The 22,134-nt window shown below is 42.2% G+C and overlaps 1 protein-coding gene across 2 annotated transcripts; it reads left to right on the top strand.

Moving 5' to 3' along the window:
- Positions 1–598: 598 nt before the first annotated feature.
- MKRN1 (makorin ring finger protein 1) lies at positions 599–14,623 on the top strand. 2 transcript variants are annotated; one of them, XM_014546728.1, is made up of 8 exons: positions 599–651; positions 3,263–3,391; positions 9,119–9,345; positions 9,783–10,009; positions 10,893–11,107; positions 11,849–11,959; positions 12,492–12,630; positions 12,989–14,623. In XM_014546728.1, exons 2-8 carry the CDS (start codon positions 3,270–3,272, stop codon positions 13,202–13,204), a joined length of 1,257 nt encoding a protein of 418 aa, XP_014402214.1. In that variant the 5' UTR covers positions 599–651; positions 3,263–3,269; the 3' UTR covers positions 13,205–14,623. The 2 variants fall into 2 exon arrangements, with proteins under 2 accessions (XP_014402214.1, XP_014402215.1); XM_014546729.1 differs by lacking the exon at positions 599–651 and having other exon boundaries at positions 13,113–13,443.
- Positions 14,624–22,134: the final 7,511 nt, after the last annotated feature.

Raw genomic sequence — 22,134 nt, 5'->3', positions numbered from 1 at the left:
TATTACCCGACAATGTCTGCTTAGAGTCACAGAATCTTCCAGGTGGAAGGAACTGCAGAAATCTATGGCTCAGAAATCTTCACCTCAGGGAGGGGCAAGCTCAGCCTGGGCAGGGGCATCAGGTGGATTTTAATGGTGTCATTTTTATTGGTTTGGTTTTGGCGAGAAATTCTTGGGAGTGGGTTGCCTTTTTTTGTTATCTGTTATAACTTACACTATCATGCCAGTTGCTTAGACTTACACAGAGATAGGTTGGCAAGAAGGGATTTCACTGTGAGAAATGTCGATAATTCTGGGTATACCAACACTGTTAGTACCACTGCAAGGCAAAAGACAAGAACCTAAAACCCAGACCACACATACCAAGTAAATGTGAAATAATGCTTAGTACCTATTTGGCCCTGACTAACTAGGGCTTGTATTCTAGTGTTTCTGTTGATTCTGCAGTATCAGGTGACTTGGTGCCTGCTTGAATTCCTCCAGTGATGCTCATTATGGACCTCAGGAACTTCTATTGCCGGCGGTTCTATTTCTCAATCCAATCTATTTGTTGACTTATTTTTTACTCTTTTATTTTGAATTCTAGAAAAATTGCCACCCATTATGGATATCAAAAAGTAATATTGGTGTAGGTGTTGCAAAAGTGTGAAGGTAGGGTGTCATGCTGAACATTAAGATGCAGGTATTAGAGAGTTGAGGTCCTTGAAGCAACTGATTGAGGAAACAAGGTTCAGTAAGGTCAGCAGCCGTCAGGTAGTGATTCCTGGATGACTTAATTTGACATAAAGAAGAGCATCATAAACCGAAGTGCAACAATGCACTGAACAAGACCATGGCAGAATAGAGTTTAAGAACAAACCTGAAATTCCAAGTATTGTGCCTGAGATTTAGGAGCTACTGCCCACCTTTATCTCTAGGTAGATGTTTTATCAAGCCTTAAAAACACAGGCATCTCTGACATCAAATTGACCCCAAATAAATAGTGAGGGTATAGGCACTCTTGTCTTACTTAGAATGTAAGAGCAAGTGTTCCCACTGGGGATGGGACAGAAAGCAATTGTATTCAAATAGTGACACTGTTTCTAATGAATAACCTATTTTCAACTGTGGATACTTTTATAGAAACTCAAAAGCATGACTACTCCATAGCAGTGATTACAATGTAGTTATTTACTTGCGTAGTAGTTTTGTTAAGTTTTAATCACCTCACTTAATGCAGTCAAAAGTTATCTATTGGACCCAGCCAGTATGGCTCAGTGGTTGAATGTCAACCTATGAACCAGAAGGTCATGGTTTGATTCCCGTTGAGGGCACATCCCCAGGTTGCAGGCACAATCCCCAGTGTGAGGTGTGCAGGAGCAGCTGATCAATGACTCTCATCACTGATGCTCCTGCTCTCCCTCTCCCTTCCTGTCTGAAATCAGTAAAAATATATTTAAAAAAATTATCTGTTGCTACAGTGTAGCTCAAATTTGGGTGATATGGCTCTCAAACAGCTTTAAAGCTTACACAAAGTAGCCCTGTAGCTGAGAGAAAGTTCAAACCCAAGTTTGATTAGGTTAAGTATAATTTTTTTTTTTTTTTGCTGGGGTAGGTTAAGTATAATTTGACCTACCATGTTTTTTGTTACTGGAGGCCCGGTGCACGAAATTCGTGCACTGAGGTGGGGTGGGCTGGGCTGGGATGGGGTGGTGGTGTTCCTCAGCCTGGCCTGTGCCCTCTCGCAGCCGGTGAGCCCTTGCTCCTTACCGCCTGCCTGCTTACTGCTCCTACCACCACCGCTGCACTGAGCCCGGCTTCTGGCTGAGCAGCGCTCTCCCTGTGGGAGCGCACTGACCACCAGGAGGCAGCTCCTGTGTTGAGCGTCTGCCCCCTGGTGGTCAGTGCACATCAGATTGGTCTGGTGTTCCACCATAATGGTCGCTTAGGCTTTTATATAGATGGATTTGCAGTCCTAGGGCATTTAAGGATCTTAACAACTTTCCACCAGAGTGGTATTCTTTCTTTCCATGTTATCTGCTGTGAAGATCTGCTTGCAGGAAATTGCTGAATAACCTTCCACATTTTAATTGGGGACAGCCTTAGGTAAATGTGAATTTATTTTCTGTGTATCATTCCAAATTAGTGGGCAAAGTGGAATGTGCTTACTGATATTCTACCTACACCCAGGAAATAGGCACTTTTTCCTTTACTCTGTACCAGTGGTGGCAAGGCGCATATTTGGGGAGGTGTAGCCTGCCAAAACTAAATCTTCATAACCCTGCTCAAGAGAAAGACTAAAAGAAGAAAAACTAATCCTAATAAGTCAGTGATGGGATGATGGGGGTGGTGTGTTTTTTGGTTCTACTCACTTTTCAGGATTAAAATGAAACCCTTATTCCCTGATCCACAGAGTCATTTAGAGAAATACAGGTTGCTGCTTGCCTTAGCCCCCTCTTACCCCAGTTATAGATTAGAAGGTCTGAGATAAAGTCTCAAAATGTGCATTTCTAGCAAATCCCCAGGTGCTGTTGGCGATGCTGGTCCGATCCACTTAGCAACCGCTGAGTCCTGCTCTGACACTGAGAGGGAAACTGCTAGTTCAGTACACGGGCACTCCTCTAAGGCACAGGGAGATCGGTCTGCTAATTGAGGACATACAATGATTTCCCTTCTTCCCTACCTTTGCAGCAAATTTTGCTTGTATTGTTACATGTGGCTTTTCAATAATTAAAATAGTTTCTTGAAGTGAAACAAGCAGTAGTCTGACCTGGTCCAGTCTTCATTGTTTCTTGCTTTTTTATTTTTTCCTCCATCACCATTTATTCCTCTGTACCCTCTTCCACCTCCACCCATCCCCCCTCCCCAATCACCACACTGTTTCTTGCTTTTCATCTTAGATATTTATTTATTTATTTATTTATTAGCAGATAGAACTGCCATTATGGCTAAAGTTAGTGAAAAACAAGAATGTACCCATTAGGATTATAACTAGAGAACAGTTGTCAGACTTAACCTGGAAAGATACGATTGACAACATCGAAGTTTAAATTTAAACTTTGTGTCTATAGGCAGCCTCCTGTGGTGCCTTAGTGGATAACTTTATGGTTGTAGTCTAGTTCTACTTTCTTTGTGCATTTTACATGTTTTGTGTAGAATATAATCATGGGTATAGGATTAGTATACAGTACTAGTGTATTGCTGGTGGAATATATTGGTCATGAATTCTTTGAGTATTGGCTCCATCTCGTTTAATCCAGCTGTGTGGTTCCTTGTCTCACAGGTATTTCATGCACGGGGTTTGTAAGGAAGGAGATAACTGTCGCTACTCGCATGACCTCTCTGACAGTCCATACGGTGTGCTGTGCAAGTATTTTCAGCGAGGGTACTGCATTTACGGAGACCGCTGCAGGTAAGAATTTGTTCACCAATCAGTTGTGTTCAGTGGTGGATTTGGAAAAATTAATAAAGTTCATAATCCCAATAGCTTTATAATTTCTAGGGTTAAAATAATGCTTTGAAAAGGACTTCTTAGGAATGTTAGTGCAGTGACAGAAATCTCTCACTTGGAAGGAATATTAATACATTTTAAAAAATGAATTTGTAATACAATCCTAAGTTTAATTAATGCCCAAGGAGCAACTTCTGCAAACCTAGGGATAGGGAGTGGTGAAGGTATGTTTGTGTATGACATTTCCTTTTTAAACCAAGAATGAGATGCATATTGGACCAAGCAGGACTGCTTTCGATTCTCTATGGTGAGAACTGGTTTCAGTCTCACAGGCATTGGAAAAGTGTATTAGGTTGCTAGTTACGAGGGTTTGTCATTCCAACCAAACTTCCCTAAACCTGTCCCCATCCCAGTTCCCAAGAATAATTATAAGTTAAGAGGGAAAGTGCTTCAAGAATATCTCTAGTATCTAATTCAGAATGTTAGGGAACCAAGAGGGATTAATTAAGTAATTTCTGTTTGTTGAATTGGCACCATAATCCTGTTAAGTTGCAATTCAATAATGGTGGGTTCTGCTTCAGAATTGAGTAGAGCTTTCTTTATGTTCCCATTTCAGAAAATATCTAGGTATATGAATATGTTATTTATTGATGCTACACAAATTATCCCAGAATTTAGCAGATTAAAAACAATATCAGTTTCTGGGGGTCTGGAATGTGAAGGTGGTTTCCCTGGGTGGTTCTAGCCCAGACTCTCAGATTTATAGTCAAGATTTGGTGCAGGGCTGTCATAATCTGAAGTCTTGCGGGGCTGGAGGATCACCTTTCAGATGACTGCTAACGGGAGACTAGTTCTCACCACAGGAACCTTTTCTTAGGGCTCCTGTGGTGCCCTCCCGCTTGGCGGCTGGCTTTCCCAGAGCAGTGGTGCAAGAGAGCGCAGGACACAGCCACAATGGCTTTATGACCTCGTCTCAGAAGCCCTCACTGTTGCTTCCACTATGTTCTGTTTATTACAAGCAAGTCACTAAGTCCAGCCCGTGTTCAGGAGGAGGTTGGGCTCCACCTTTTGAAGGGCGGAGTATGGTAAGACAGATTGGCAATGTCATAGCTAATTTGAGTGTCCCTATTAGATAAGAATTGTGTCAACTGTTGGGTTCAAATGCTTAGAGTTCAAAAGACTAAGACATTATTGATGGGTGAGACATTAATGTTAAGTCATCACATATGTTTTATTAGGAAATCTAGCAAAAATAGAGAAAAAAAAGGTCCTTTTCATGTGACTGTAGGAGCTTAGAAATAGAACTGATGTCTGAGAGTAGCAGTCAATAATTTGCTTTAATTTTTTTCATTGCAATATTACTGGAAAGGAAAAAGTGGCACAGTGATACTCTCCTCAGAAAATCCCAGTATGTCCTTAAGTTTTCTTTATAATAAGGCTACAACTCCCTCTTTGGGGAATGATGCTGTTTTGAACTGGATGTAGAGCACTTATGATAAAGTGAAAGGAGTTATGGAAACCTATGTACTGGGGTTCTGCCTGAAAGGGGAGTTGGGTGATATCCTTGGGACAGGCTGATGAGGGTGATTATTACAAGCTGGATTATAAACAGGCAAGGAGGGAATCCTAGGGAGGGTCTGGTTCCATGACTGCTTGTTTTTTGTTAAAATTATGCTTAGGGACTTAAATCTACTTTTCACTTTTACTCTCTAGGGATCTTTTTATACAACTTCACCAATGCCCAGGGTTTTAAAATAATTTAACTCCTCATCCAGGGGATAGTTTATCGTGAAAGATAGTATTCTAGTTCCAGCAGTTCAGAAGTGGTACCACATCAGTGTTTCATAGTGGTGGTGCTGTTATCTAGTGAGGCCAGGTCATCATTGCTCAGGCCTGTTGTGTACATTGTAGGACAGCTGGCATCCTTCGTCCCCACCAAATAAATCCATTAAAACTCCCAGTCATTGTTCCTGAACACACCCCCTGGAGAAAGAGGCAGTATTGCCTTGGTTGACAACTGCTTTGGAGGGGTTTTGCCCTCTGGACCTATTAAATCTCATACATTAAAATCTTTACATCAGACCGTGGAGTGATTGGGAGTAGCGAGTCACAAGCCAATCTAGAGAAAAGTCTCTCTTGCTTAGAACTAGGGGAAACGTTGATAAAATGTCCTTAGGTAGAAATTGGTTGTATGTATCAGAGTTTTTGCAGAAGGTGAAAGAAAAGGTCATTTGTTTCAGTGTTAGCTTAGCTTTAATTCATCACTTAACACTGTGACTAAAAAGATCAGTGGTTCTGTGATAATCCATGAAATAATAACTATTAACAAAACTACTCTCACAGACTGTAAATCTTAATAGATGTGAGAATCCTCTTAAGCAGGGGTTGGCAGACTTGCTCCACAGGGTTAGAGAAGAAATATTTCTGGCTCTGCAGGCCATAAGGGTCTCTTGTAGCACAAAAGCAGCCATGGATAGTACATATAAGCTGATATATTAGATAGGACTAGAGTGAAACTTTACTTTGAGATACTGAAATTTGAATTTCATATAATCTTGTGTGCCATCAAATGATATTTTTTTCAACCACTTAAAGATGTTGTGACCATTGTTAGCGCTGGTTGGATTTGGCCTGAGGGCCTAGTTGGCCATCTCTGCTCTTAAGGAGGTCCATAGTTCACCAAACCACTTTATTGATTTTTTACAGAGAGGAAGGGAGAGAGATAGAGAGTTAGAAACATCGATGAGAGAGAAACATCGATCAGCTGCCTCCTGCACACCTCCCACTGGGGATGTGCCTGCAACCCAGGTACATGCCCTTGACCGGAATCGAACCTGGGACCCCCCAGTCCGCAGGCCGACGCTCTATCCACTGAGCCAAACCCGTTTCGGCCCAAACCACTTTTTAAATTACATTTATTGTGGTGACATTGGTTAATAACAAGTTTCAGGGGTACACTCTTATAATACATCCTCTATAAATTATACTGTGTGCTCAATACCAGTCTAGTCTCCTCCATCACCTTATATTTGACCCTTGAAACTTTTTGGTAAACGTCTTTCAGAATTGTAAGTCTTGGCTTTTACTCTTTTTTTCTTGCTTTGTCTTTACAAATCTTTACTCGGAAACACATTTTATATAGATCTACACTGCACTAAGGGAATAACTTTGTCTGAATAGGTAGACTTGAGAACATATTTTTGTTCTTGTTGTTGTTGTTTAGAACATATGTTTTTTAATGTCTTAGTCTAAATTTAAATACTGTATTTTCTCCTCAATGTAATCCCTTAGAATAAAGTTGTTTTTGTTTGATATACATTTCTTTTCCTGAGGAACTCTTAATTTAAAAGGTTAATGTTCAAAATAAATTTTCATTTAATAGTAGGGACCTCGTTGTATTCACATTTGACTCCTCAGTAGATGGTACTGTTCTTGACGTATGGTGCATGGCTATAACCAGGTGTTGATAAAAAAAAGTAACCCAGTATATTTCTTAAATTTTTAGTCTGTTTTTTTTTTCCTTTTTAGTCTGTTCTTAAAACATTCTTCTCTATACCCATAGAAAATTGTAGAATATTTGAAAGCAAGAAAATTTTTGTACAGATGTGAACTTTCTAGGAAATATTTTGTGCTTTGAAAAACTTACCATACTTTGTTGATTCATTGATAAATTTGCCTTAAAACCAAAATGCGCTTCTTTCAAAAGTTATAATATTTGCAGTTTGATAATCTATTAAGTGTCTAATGACTTTTGAGTCATTTACCCTGAAATCCTTAAAATGAATATGGTAAAGGAGAAAGAACTAAAATATGGGAGTCATATCAATATATATATTGATTTCAGAGAAAAAGGGAGAGATAGATAGAAACATCAGTGATGAGAGAATCATTGATCGGCTGCCTCCTGCACGCCCCACACTGGGGATCAAGCCTGCAACCTGGGCAGTGCCCTGACCAGGAATCAAACTATGATCTTGTGGTTCATAGGTTGATGCTCACTTAGCAAAACTGGTTGGGCTATGCATCTTTTTTTATTAAAAATTTCAAATTTGATTTTAGAGAGAAGCTGATTTGATGGTTTATGTATTTATGTCTTTATTGGTAGATTCTTGTATGTGTCCTGACTGGAGATTGAACCCACAACCTTGGTGTATCGGGATGGCACTCTAACCAACTGAGCTACCTGACCAGGGCTATTTCTGGATATTGACATTTAATTCCCAAAGCCCTGAAGCCTTTCTCTCTGGAGGGGGCATTTAAAATAAATAAAATGTTTTTCTGCTATCCCCTTTCAAGTCAGGGAATTAATCTGAAAAGTGAGGATTTGGGGCTAGATTTCCAAGGTTTCCTGTGGTTTTAAAACTAAATCAGAGCAGTGCTTCTGATAGTGAAAATGTGCTATGTATAGCTCTGGAACACTTGAAAAAGTGGCTACTGCACGGGCCAAGGAACTGAGTTCTAAATTTATTTAAGAATAAGTAGCTAGTCCTAACTGGTTTGGCTCAGTGGATAGAGCGTCGGCCTGCGGACCGAAGGGTCCCAGGCTCAATTCCGGTCAAGGGCATGTACCTGGTTGCAGGGCACATCCCCAGTAGGGGTTGTGCAGGAGGCAGCTGACCGATGTTTCTCTCTCGTCGATGTTTCTCTCTCGTCGATGTTTCTAACTCTATATCCCTCTCCTTTCCTCTCTAAAAAAATCGATAAAATATATTTTTTTAAAAAAAGAATAAGTAGCTAGTCCAGGCTGGTTTGGCTCAGTGGATAGAGCGTCGGCCTGCAGACGAAAGGGTCGTGGGTTTGATTCCGGTTAAGGCCACATACCTCGGTTGCAGGTTCCTCCCTGGCTGGGGCCCTGGTTGGGGCATGTGCAGGAGGCAACCCATCGATGTGTTTCTCTCACATCAATGTTTCTGTCTCTCCCTCTCTCTTCCACTCTCTAAAAATCAATGGGAAAATATCCTCAGGTGAGGATTACCAAAAATAAAATAAAATAAATACTAAAAAAAGGGGGGGGGGAATAAGTAGCTAGATTTGGCCAATTGTTGCCATTTTGTGAAAAGCAGCTTACGATTTACATGAGACCTAGCATACCACTTATTTGACCATTTCATCGTCTACGTCACCTCTAAAATGATGAAAGAATACTTCCGTCACGCTTTTTGAGGAGGCAGTAAGATGATAAAAGCATATTCATGATAGCTCCTTCCTCTCAGTGCTCAGTTTGCATGATTCCAGGCTATGGAATAAAGTGCATTGGCTTTTGTAGCTGATAGCAGGAAACTCAAAATGATTTGTACTACAAAGCAGAGTAGGAATATGAAGGTAACAGTTTGGATTTTAGTAATGGGAACATTTAAATTTATTTTTTGGTAAAATGTGTCCATATTTCCACTTGTTGAATTTGAGTGTCAGCCTTGCTTTGATGAATCAGTCTGTTTTGGCCACACAGTCCAACGTTGTCTGTCCCTTGTCTGTAACCTTGTTCCGCAAGTGTGGTCCCTGGGCCAGCAACGTGAGCATCACGTGGGTGCAGAATAGGTGTCTGCCTTCGAACAATTTCCCAGATGATTCATGTGCACAGCAGTTTACAAAGAACCCAAAGACGGATCAGGGAATAGATATCCTATCTAGAGGGTTCTGCTTAGACTGCGACTACTGACTTAATTTTTTATTTATTTATTTTTTTAGATACGAACATAGCAAACCATTGAAACAGGAAGAAGCAACTGCTACAGATCTAACTGCAAAACCATCCCTTGCTGCTTCCTCAAGTCTCTCACCAGTAGTTGGACCGATTGTTGAAATGAATACAGGCGAGGCTGAGTCAAATTCAAACTTTGCAACTGTAGGAGCAGGTTCAGAAGACTGGGTGAATGCCATTGAGTTTGTTCCTGGGCAGCCCTACTGTGGCCGTAGTGAGTATTTTGAGGAATAAAAACAAGTCAGAGGGCTAGATAGTAGTGCATCAATTAACTGAGTTTTCACAACCTTCTGGTTGCCAGTCTTCACATGCAGCCTAATTGTAATAGTCTAAATGAGTTACCTGAAACTGACAGATGGAGTGAAAGAAACTCAATGAATCCCAATAGTATTGAATTTAGAATGTTGAAAAACTGAAGCCTCCCTTTATCAGTACAGTTGCACAAGAGATACATAAAGAGCTCCCCACCCCCCTTTTACCAGCCTAATCTCGGAAATACCAGCATTAGGAAAAAAAAATTCATTTCTTCCAAGAGTAAGAAAATTAGTTCAGTAAACTGTTCTGGAGTTCAATGAAAGTTCTTTTCAGTTAGGCTCTCGGTTTATCTGCCTGATCCATGTTGGACCTTTACCACTCTCCTAAACATTTCAGCTGCCCCTTCTTGCACTGAAGCACCCCTGCAGGGCTCAGTGACCAAGGAAGAGCCAGAGAAGGAGCCAACGGCCGTGGACACGAAGAAGCAGCTCTGTCCCTATGCAGCGGTGGGAGAGTGCCGCTACGGGGAGAACTGCGTGTATCTCCACGGAGACTCCTGTGACATGTGCGGGCTGCAGGTCCTACACCCAGTGGATGCAGCCCAGAGATCACAGCACATAAAAGTAAGTTTTTAGGATGACATAATGTTAATAGGTATGGGGATTATATTTTTCTTTTCACAGCATTGCCCGTTTGGTTCATTTCAGAGAAACTTTTGGTGAATTGAAATATTGGTCAGTAGGGATATTTTCCTTCTTGGGCTTTTTGAATGCTTTATCAAGAAATAAGGCCCTCACACTAAGAGATTTTTTCTCTAGAGAGAGAAAGGCGAGGGAGAGAGAATACGAACCATTGATGTGAAAGGGAACATCAGGCTGCCTCCTGCATGCCCCCCCTCCCCCAACTGGGGATGGAGATGGCAGCCTGGGTGTGTGCCCTGACTGGGTATCAAACTGGTGACCTCTCCATGCACAGAATGACAGTCCATCCAACTGAGCCACACTGGCCAGGGCTAATTGTACACTTTAAATGAGTGAATTACCTGGTATGTGAATTATATCTCAGTAAAGCTGTTTTTTATGTGCAAATTATGTGCCTGGCACATAATTGCCACCTAATAAATGTTAGTTTCATTCACCCTGTTTTCTGACAGATTATAAATTAGGGCCTTAATCCCAATTGCATTTTCCATCTAGAAATGAGAAAGTCAATAAACTTAGCATGCAAACGGTCTTTAATGAAGATAACAGGGGTTGGCCTGCAGGATTGAGAAAATTGTATAATTTTTCAGTTCCTGAAGTTAAGTCCTTATTGTGTGACTTTTGTGGTAATGTCAAGTCCCAAAATGTCAGTGTACCTGTACTTGTGAACGAACAAAGCTGCTGTCAGATTGGGAACACTAACTCTTCAGCTGACTCTGGTTCTCTGAACACGAGTCATTAACTGTCCAGTGAAGTCTTGCATTGTCCAGTGACTTGATTACACTTCTCTCTCCACTTTTTCCAGTCTTGCATTGAGGCCCCTGAGAAGGACATGGAGCTCTCGTTTGCCATCCAGCGCAGTAAGGACAAAGTGTGTGGGATCTGCATGGAGGTGGTCTATGAGAAAGCCAACCCTAGTGAGCGCCGCTTCGGGATCCTCTCCAACTGCAACCACACCTACTGTCTCAAGTGTATTCGCAAGTGGAGGAGTGCTAAGCAATTTGAGAGCAAGATCATAAAGTGAGACTCCTCCCCAACCTTCGTTTGTGCTTTCTATTTTGGGGAAGAATTTAGTGTCTTGTGCCAACTTTCAAGCAGATGGACCGCATTTAAATGCATGCATTTTACCTTGAAACGGGGGTATTCTTTGAATTGGGGTTTCTTGTTTGTATTTCAGCTAGCTTGTAGGTTAGTTGGTATATTTACTTTTATTTGAATGAGGAAACCCTATGTAACAGTCAGTAGAAGCTTTTTCTGAGGAGATTGTTTAACGGATTAGCCCCTTTAGGCTCAGTGAACAAGCTTACCTAGCTCTGAATGTATGTTTCCTGACGTTTTACATTTGCCACTTTCCTATTTCATCCATTAAGCTAGCCAATAATCCACCATCCTTTAAAGATTGTTCTCATAACTGAACAAAAACAACATAACTTAGAGCAAAGTTACAAGAAATAAATTTATTTAAACGAAAGAAAAAGGAGTCTGTGTGAAATGTCTTCTTTTGTTGCTTATTTTAACCTAAGTTCTATTTTTTTTTTTTTTTTTAATGAACTGGCTAGCCAGTAAGCTGAATTTATAAAGGAGCTTGTCTTGCCTCAAAGGAAATGGTCAGTTGTGTGACAATGTTGGGAGCCCTTTCAGGAGATGCCCACTGACTTGGAGTTTAAGTCTGTAAATCTGGAGGTGACACACCAGGGTGTGTCCTTGAAGAGTGGGCCTGTAAAGGGGAATTTGCACTGCAGCCTGTTCATTGTTTCCCAGGTCCTGCCCAGAATGCCGAATCACATCTAACTTTGTCATTCCAAGTGAGTACTGGGTGGAGGAGAAAGAAGAGAAGCAGAAACTCATTCAGAAATACAAGGAGGCAATGAGGTATGAGCACTGCAGCCTTTTCTTCAGTCAAGATCCCAGCGGAGCTTGGGTTCACTTTGAAAAGAACAGGCTGCGTTATATACTCCTACCTCCTTCCTACCCTTCCTTTTACTTCCCAGGACAGTTTATTTTGTCATCCCCAGTAACACCCATTACGTGTCTTGCCATAGCGCAGTCCTTGGGGTGTGTGCCAAGGGACCATGTTACAATGAAGTCTGTGCTTTTGTAACTAAAGCCCCATGACTAGGGCCCCATCTTTCTCAATCCATGTTATACTTGTCCTATGCTCTTGGGGTGGTGGGGTGCTTTCTAGAAGGTTTTCTCTCTGCTGGATCGGCTATGGTAGAGCTGTTAGATTCTAGTTAGACTTGGACAGAGTATCTGTTTCTAGCTAGTGTTTCATGCATTAGCACACACACCTTTAAACTGACATACCGGTTCTATCCCGAGCTCTTTAGAGAAATCCTGGATGCTAGTTGCATACAGACCTGAAATCCACTGTGAATAAGGGTTGCGATATTTTCCTTTCCAGCAACAAGGCGTGCAGGTATTTTGATGAAGGACGTGGGAGCTGCCCATTTGGAGGGAACTGTTTTTACAAGCATGCGTACCCCGATGGCCGTAGAGAGGAGCCACAGAGACAGAAAGTGGGAACATCAAGCAGATACCGGGTAATTCTCACTTTTTTTAAAGAAGGGAAAATCCCACCATCTCAGTGAGTCCTGCACAGATTGGGGTAGGGGAAGGAGAAAGTTAACACTCAGGTCTGGGAGCGAAACTAGAGTATTAAAGCAGGAAACCAACCTCAGGAGACTGGGAGGGGCATGAGAGGAAGAGCTAGAACGCTTAAAACTCTAGTCTAAACCTGTGCATCATGTAGCCAGAGGGGAGGAATTGGTAAAATGGAACCCTAAACGAGAAGTCGGGTTCTCCATGCCCTCTGGTGTGCTGGACGTTTTGTCTTAGAAAGGAGAGAATAGAAGATACCACTCGACAGTGCCACCCCTATCATGGCCTTGTTTTTTACAGGCCCAACGAAGGAACCACTTCTGGGAGCTCATTGAGGAAAGAGAGAACAGCAACCCCTTTGACGATGAAGAAGAGGTTGTCACCTTTGAGCTGGGCGAGATGTTGCTTATGCTTTTGGCTGCAGGTGGGGACGACGACGACGAGCTGACAGACTCTGAAGACGAGTGGGACTTGTTTCACGATGAGCTGGAAGACTTTTATGACTTGGACCTATAGCAGCTTTGCGTGGCGTGGGAACTGGTCTGCTGAGCCCAGACAGTGGCTGTCCCCTGTGGTGGTGTGGCAGTGCCCGTGTCTCCTAGGCAGGCCTAGCAACTCCAGGTGCTGTCGTAATACTTCGTACCCAGGGCCTGTCTTCTTACTCCCTCACCTTTCCCCAAGGAGTATGTTGTTTCCTCTGGTTAAAAAGTTACAAAAATAAACCTTAAAGTTAGTTTTTTGTAACACGAACTTAACTGTCAGACAGTTAGTGTAGGTTTGTTGCGTCATCTGTTTTCAACCAGATTCACACAGTTGGAGGGTGTTCAAAAGTAGCAGCATTGGCCCTGTATGAGGGGTGATGGGTGAAGGATCTGAATGTGGCAAGTAGCCTGTGCTACAGACTTAGAGGCGGATATTTGAGGTTTCTGGTGAGATCTGCACATCTGTGTTTTTATATCTGTTCCTTATCCAACAGTCCCCACCCTGTGCACTTGTTCTGTGGTTTCAGTCTCTTGTTTTATTGCACACAAGTAATAACTACTGGGTAACCATAACCAGGTGCGAATGTGTTGAGATTTTTGCTGTTTAGTATGACAGGAATATTCTGGAAGAACACATATAAAAGATATACTGGCATAAATGAAATGCAGAATTGAGGTTGACTCCCAAGAGCTGATAGATTTGGTATATGTGAGTATGAGTGTGTGGTAAGCTTTTCATCCCTGCAAAGATGCAGCATCCTTAGCCTTAGTGGAAAACCTTGGCTTAGTGGTTCAGCCTCGTGTGGTGACTAGATCTTACAGGACAAAGCAGTATGTTGGTAGCCGTTACTAGAGCAGTGCTAGCTTTGTCTATATGAATAAATGGGCTTAGCCATAGAGGATAAACTATCTGGTTATCCCATATCTTAACACAAAACGGGGTTGTGGATACACAGTTGTATTTAATGCTTAATGATCTCTTACCCTCTCCAGTTCAGGCACCTTTTGGCAAACCTTTGTCCTCGCTTGAGGGGTTTTGTTGTGAGGTTTTTGTGTTTTTGTGGGTATGTGCCTCATTCCATCCCTGTACTTTGCAGGTAGACAGATGTGATTCAAAACTGTGTTCTAAGGTGTTTCTTGTAGTGGAGTCATTGGTTTGCAGTAATAAGTTATGCTTTCCCACTCAAGGGAAGTGGGGTTGGGTTGGTAATTCACAAGACAAGCTAAATTGTTAGAATTCCTTGATTGAAAAATTTAGCTTGAATTTTGTTGCTGTTTCCTGAAAATAACTTGGAGATGCTCCTAAGTTGTCCCATCGACTGCTTTTGATTCCTTGGATCCCACCCATTCTTTCACTTTAAGAAAAACAAGTCATTGTTACAGAGGTCTCTGTATTTTACAGCTGCCCTTTTGTAAGAAGCACTTTCCCAAATAAAACAATAAAAAACCCTAAGTTGTCTTTCTGTCTCGTGTAATGAGCTGGTTGAAATACTGTTTTTCTTTCAATGACTCTTTGATCAGTTCATCGGTGAGTCAAATTTCTGTGGATACAGTGACATCTTTCCTAAGACATCTAGCCCGCTGAGAAATGTGTGAGAGGGGACCTTGTCAACAGGATCATCAAACTAGCCTGTATTTTAGAATTTGTAAGACTAGCTATTAGGCCACCACAGGCACTGCCATACGTGAACCTGCCTCATTCCTGCAAATAACAGGTAGGTCCCGTGCTCTGCCTAATTCTATTATGAAATTTTATTAATAAAATACCTTTTGGCATTTCTAGTTTTGATGTCTGTTTAAGAATTTATGCTATTGAAAATGTTTCCACATCTAGGAGTTGTGTATATTGGCTTATTGTAGCCATAGTAACAGCTTGTGGACCCCCCCAAGTAGCCTTTGTGAGCTCACAGACCAGCTGCTCCCACCCAGAAATGCCAGGCATCCACCCTAAGCTGCTGCTGCCAGGCTGGGGACCATGTGCCCCCAGGGATGCTGCGAGCCTGAGGCATGAGTGGTGGTGGGGAGAGACTTCTGCTTTTTGGTGTCCAGAAAGCAAGGGAGAGACTCCGCAGGAGCCACCCTGTGAGCATATCTGAGTCTGGGGAGAAGGGTATAGGCGCGATGAGAGCTTCTGGCCTTTCCGTAGGTTTATGTTTGGAGCAGCTCCTTTGTGTCTTAGAAGAGGCAGCGGAAGCTCATGTTTTAGCGAATTCATAATGGGTCTTGCTCTCTTGTCACTGTGACTTCAGTGTGGTTGCCAATTGCAAAAAGGATTGGGGGACCAACAGTGATGGGTGGAACGTCAAACTTTCTCATTTGCACAAATTAACAATCTCAACCTCTTTCCTGCCACCACAAGATAAGTTATGCTTACCTCTGTGACTAACTCCTGTGGACACATTCTTATTTAGAAGGTTGGAGGAAAAGGTGAAGCAAATCCTTGCTGAAGATTTGGGGGAGGAAGGTATTGATGCCAGAAAGGGGACCTGGCCCTTGGAAGGTCTGCCTAGAGCCAGCTGGCAGTGTGTGACTTTGTGCAGGAAAAATTTCACAGCATAAGTCCAGGTGACTAATGGGGGAACATTTATTAAAGCCGGGGACATAAAACAAGGAAGGGCTTAGCATAGAAGCAACAGGAGAGCCTAGGCTGGGTTGCCCTAGCTCTCTGGGAAGTCAGAGAAAAGGGGGCCTTGAGATCAGATTCAGGAGTTTGGCCTGGGACAAGCTGCTGCCCCTAGTTGCAGGCCTTGTGGGGTCTAGGGTTTAGGAGATGTATGCCTTTGGGGGAAGTAGGAAGGGGAATGGTGAGTGCTGCTTCCCAGGAGAGCATGTGCTGGGTCCTTTGTCCTGAGGCTTTGGGGCTTTTTCTCTCCCTGGCTGGGGGAGGGCCAAAGGGAGGCTTTCAGCAGAATAATCAGTTTTCTGGGTGTGGTCCTCCAGGGCCAGGTCTTCACTGATTGGTCAGTGTCAGGGCAGGGGGTCCTCAGTCATTGACGCTGGTCCTGGTGTTGCCCACCTGGTTTTGCTGCTTTTCTGGGTCTGGAGCTGAAATACAACTGAGTCCTAGATAGTATTTCTAGGGAGGTGACCCATGTCTGCTGTAAATTGCTGTCAGTTTGTTCCCTCTCTGTCTCAGTTTCCCTATTCCACCTGCCCTGGCTCACTGGCCTGTCTCAGTCTGATGCTGGTAAAGGTGTCTGGAACATCGCTTAGTGCCGTTCACCTTTCGGAGGGCACCGTGTAGTTGCAGAGCCCATCGAACTTCCTTAGGCTGGTGAAATGTGAACAAAATTGATGCAAATTTTAAGAGCCAGCTCATGACTTTCCCTCACTCTCCCCATTTCCCTGGCAATCGACCATTTCTGAGAAGGTGGCCTGGGTGCAGTGGGGTGAGGGGTAGAGCAGGACACTCAGCTGACCAGAGCGACATAGGACCTGAGCATGAAATAAACCTTGGGGTGAAAGGCCGCTGAGATTTGGAATCTTTGTTGTCACAGCCTAACAGCCTATCCCGTGTTGAAACCATCTGTTGAAAGACCTTTTTTTATAAGGAAATCTAAATAATATTTGAAATACTCATTTTAATGTTTTTAGGCGCCTCTCAGATAAGTAAAAAGTAAATTGTAAGGTGTTTGAGTGAATCGTTAAACAAACTGGTTTGAAATCACTCCGTGGTATATAGATGTTAGTAGGAAAAACATTACAAATTATTTGCTTTTTGGCCCACTCTTAGGCATTAATTATTACTACTGAAAATGTATATTTTTTTAGAAGGAAACTTTGTGCAATAGTTAAGTAAGTCAGTAGCACTTATTTAAATTGTTGTAAATAAGGAAGCTAGAGGTTAAGTCTTTTTTTTTTTTTTTTTTTGTTAATCCTCACCCGAAGATATTTTTCCATTGATTTTTTAGAGAGTGGAAGGCAGAGGGAGAGACAGAGAAACATCGATGTGAGAAAGACACATCTGATTGGTTGCCTCCTGCATACACCCCAATCAGTGCCAGGGAACCTGCAACGGAGGTACAAGCCCTTGACCGGAATCGAACCCAGGACCCTTCAGTCCATGGGCTTATGCTCTATCCACTGAACCAAACCAGTTAGGGCTAGAGCAGTGATGACGAACCTTTTGAGCTCGGCGTGTCAGCATTTTGAAAAACCCTAACTTAACTCTGGTGCCGTGTCACATATAGACAGTTTTTGATATTTGCAACCATAGTAAAACAAAGACTTATATTTTTGATATTTATTTTATATATTTAAATGCCATTTAACAAAGAAAAATCAACCAAAAAAATGAGTCCGCGTGTCACCTCTGACACGCGTGTCATAGGTTCGCCATCACTGGGCTAGAGGCTAAGTTTTTTTTTTTTTTTTAAATATGTTTTATTTATTTACAGAGCCTCCGGCACACCTCCTACTGGGGATGTGCCCGCAACCCAGGTACATGCCCTTGACTGGAATCGAACCTGGGACCTTTCAGTCCGCAGGCCGACGCTTTATCCACTGAGCCAAACCGGTTTCGGCTAGAGGCTAAGTTTTTAAATGGCCCTCAAAATAAATCTCTTAGAGGCAGTGTGAGGGTTTCCAGGGCTTCAGCAGCAAAGGGATTTACCTCTAAGTGGGAAAAGGATTTTAAAAATATTTAAACAGTAAATCCTTTGTGATTTATATCTGAAGTGATTAACACAGTATTACTGTCTCCAAAGGTGGCGGCTTTATTATTTCCACAGTGTCTAGGACTTACTTCACAAACATTTAAACCGCCTTTTTAGGTTTTGACAAGGTGCTTACTAGTATTTCTTTGTGTTGCGTGACAGGAGGAGATCTCATGCTGATAATAGAAAATACCTGAGATCTTACCAGGTCTCTCTGTTGCTGCTTCCTTGCAGTGCATAGAAGAGATACATACCGTGTGGTACCTGAACAAATAAATATTTTTAGGTTCAACTGATGCACTTAATTTTCTTTTAATCAGAAGCTTATTCCCCTTAGTAAATACTTAGAAATTGACTTCTACAAGGCTGTATCAACTCCTGTCTTTGTTAACTGGAGAAGTAATCTAAAATGTAAAACTGAATTAGTAAGACAAAAATTTGTTTAAAGGAAGACCCAATTCTGATGATAAATTTGTCCTCCGTTCCCCCCCCCCTTTTTTTTAATCCTCACTCGTTATTTTTCCATTAATTTTTTTTTTTTTTTTTTTTTTTTAGGGCTAGCGGAAGAGAGAGGGAAAGACAGAGAAACATTGTGAGAGAAACATCGATTGGTTGCCTCCAGCATGAGCCCTGACCAGGGCCCAGGTCGGGGAGGAGCCTGCAACCAAGGTATGTGCCCTTGACTGGAATCATACCCAGTATCCTCTATTCACTGAGCCAAACCGGCTAGGGCAAATTTGCCCTTTTAAAGGGGGCTTATTTTCCTTTTATGTAGATGCAGATGCACTGCCTTTCTTGTGTTAAAACTGTTAACATTAAAAAAAATTTTTTTAATTGGTTTTAGAGGAAGGAAGGGGGAGAGAAAGAGAAACGTGTATGTGAGAGCAAAACATGGATCAGCTGCCTCCTGCACACCCTCTACCAGGGGACGAGCCCCAGCAATCTGGGCATGAGCGCTGACTGGGAATTGAACTGGCAACCTTTTTGTGTACAGGACGACACTCAACCAACTGAGCCACACTATCCAGGGCTGAATAACATTTTTAATAAGATGAAAGTAACTATCTGTTTTTAAAGTATTTGAGTGCCTTCCAGACACTGTGCCAGGACCGGTAATCTTAGTAATTCCCTTGCAGCGGTTTTCAACCTGTGGGTTGCGACCCCTGAAAATACATCCTGCATATCAGATATTGACATCACGATTCATAACAGTAGCAAAATTACAGTTATGAAGTAGCAATGAAAATAATTTTATGGTTGGGGGTCACCACAACATGAGGAACTGTATTAAAGGGTCGCGGCATTAGGAAGGTTGAGAACCACTGCCTTAGAGGTTCAAAAATAGTTTCAGTGTTTTTACATGGTATATAATGGTTAAAGTTAAAAAGAAATACTTATGGCTGAACAGTTTTAGTGAGATATAATGCACATAGCCTACAATTTGCCCACTTAAATTTTTTTAAATTGTGGTAAATTCAGAAAGTGCAATTCTTTATATTTGTATTTACCACAGTGAGGCCCACTGCCTAAGTTGTTTTTATTTATTTTAGAGTATTGTTTGGGTTTGATAATAGACAATAAAATAGAGATAGGCAACCACAACACAAACACATGCTCTGTGCTTAAAAAAATGTTTTGGTGTTTTTCCAAATTAATAAAATTTATTCTTGAAATTAGAATTTTGTTTCTATATTAGATGAGAAGGCTTCAGGCTGCTATTTTCAATTAACTTTCTAAGAATTAACACATTATTGACTTTGGGTGGTGACACACAATTCATTATACAGGTGATGTATTATAGAAATGTACACCTGAAACCTATATAATGTTATTAACCAATGTCACCCCAATAAAGTAAAATAAACATGAACACATTATGAGTGGGTAGTCTTTATTCCCAGTGATAAAAACTAATTAAATATAAAATCATCACTCTATGGTCTCTCTTTTTTTAAGAAAAGGTTTTTTAAATTGATTTTTGGAGCAAGAAACATCAATGTGAGAGCGATTGGCACCCCAGGTGAACCAGCAACCCTTTCAGTACATGGGACAAGCCCAACCAAGCTACATGGGTCAGGGCTCTGTCTTCTCTCAAATGTTGGTCTTTCAAGTTCTAGAGCCATCTTGATACACTGTATAATTATATCTCTTCTGTGCTCCTTTCACTTTCATTTCAGCATTCCTGGTGCTTCCAGTCTTTAGCAATTATTTCTGGCTATAAATTAAACAATGTATTAAAAATAAACACAAAAGAAACTATCTGAGGTCAAAACCACCTTAGTAGCTGGCAATTTTCTACTGAATGGCAAACCAACTAGGTGTATCTTGCCAGCGTTACTCAGTAATTGAGCAAAGGCTCTTGAATAGATGACATATTTGAAAATGAAAAATTGAAGCAGGCACTATTATGCCTTTGATGTGAATCCTCTGAAATGCTCCAACCCTGGAGGCTTGCACACTGCCCGCAGGGAGCACTGATGTGTGCTTGCTTTGCTGAGTTCTTCCATCCTTTCCATCTGAGCCTTGTGCTGGAGTGGCTGATAGAACCCAGCCTGGTTTGCCTTGGGTCACCCATGCAACCGTGCACATGAGTGAGCTGGCGACTCCACATCCATGTTAAACAGAAGTGAACTCAGGCTGGGCCTGGCATATTTCAGACCCTGCTCTATATTTGATAGGTCTAGCCTAATATTACCACCTCCTACTGTGTCTTGTGCCCTTCAGCTTTTTTTAAAAAATATATTTTTATTGATTTCAGAAAGGAAGGGAGAGAGAAACATCAATGATGAAAATCATTGAGCGGCTGCCTCCTGCATGACCCCTACTGGGGATCGAGCCCACAACCCACGCATGTGCCCTTGACTGGAATCGAACCTGGGACCCTTCAGTCCGCAGGCTGATGCTCTATCCACTGAGCCAAACCAGCCAGGGCTGCCCTTCAGCGTTTATGATGCTGAAATGTATGCGTGAGCATATCTTGTAATGAGTATGTTTCTCTCTTTGTGTGCATTTGTGTGTGGAGGAGGATGAGGGGTTAACATGATAGAACCCAAATCTGATCTGAGAGGGAGTGTAGCATAATAAGAGTGGGCCTGGGCCCTGGCCCTGGCTGGTATAGTTTAGTGGTTAGTGTCAGCCCTCACACCAAGGGGTCACGGGTTCGATTTCCAATCAATGTCACACCTGCGTTGTAGGTTCCATCCTGGCCCCACTCAGGGTGCATGCAGGAGGCAACCAATCGATGTATCTCTTACATTGATGTTTTTCTCACCTCCCTCCCTTCCACACCTTCTAAAAAAAAAAAATCAATGGAAAAAATATCCTCCGGTGAGGACTAACAACAACAACAAAAAAGGGCTCTGTATTAACTGATGTTTTCCTCAATAAATTCAAATTTTAAAAAAGTGAGCTCTGGAACCAAGTTGCTTGGGTTTGGATCCTGGCTGTGCCACCTCCTAGTTGTGTGACTGACCTTACTCTCTCTGTATCATATGTTGTTGTTTTTTTAATATTTTTTATTGATTTTTTACAGAGAGGAAGGGAGAGGGATAGAGAGTTAGAAACATCGATGAGAGAGAAACATGGATCAGCTGCCTCCTGCACACTCCCTACTGGGGATGTGCCCGCAACCAAGGTACATGCTCTTAACTGGAATCGAACCTAGGACCTTTCAGTCCGCAGGCCGATACTCTATCCACTGAACCAAACCTGTCAGGGCTGTATCATGTTTTTATTGATTTTAGAAGAAGGGAGTGGGAGAGAGAAACATCAGTACCCCAACCGGGGACCAAACCTACAACTTTGGCAAGTGGCAAGTGCTTTGACCTGGAACCAAGCCGGGACCTTTTGGTGCACAGGACGATGCTCAACCAACTGAGTCACACTGGCCAGGACTTGTATCTTCATTTTAAAATTAGGAATTAAAAATAGCTCCTACTTCAAAGATAGTTGATAGGATTCATTGAGTTAGTATAAATGAAGTGTTTGGTTCAGTGCTGGGCATATATAGTAATTGTTTGTCTTTATTAATACCATTATAGTAATACTAGAGGCCTGGTGCATGCTTTTGTGCACTGGTGGGGTCCCTCGGCCTGGCCTATGGGAATCAGGCCGAAACCGGGCAGTCTGACATCCCCCAACGGGTCCCGGAGTGCAAGAGGGCACTCTGCAAAGTTGCTGTCACTCAACAGCTCCTGCATTGAGCATCTGCCCCCTGGTGGTCAGTGCACATCATAACTACCAGTCACTTAGCCTTTTATATACTATACTAGAGGCCCGGTGCACAAAAATTTGTGCACTGGGTGGGGGG

Source organism: Myotis brandtii, unplaced genomic scaffold, assembly GCF_000412655.1.
Source record: "Myotis brandtii unplaced genomic scaffold, ASM41265v1 scaffold455, whole genome shotgun sequence".
Taxonomy (NCBI): Eukaryota; Metazoa; Chordata; class Mammalia; order Chiroptera; family Vespertilionidae; genus Myotis; species Myotis brandtii.
This window is presented reverse-complemented; position numbering and strand designations above follow the sequence as displayed.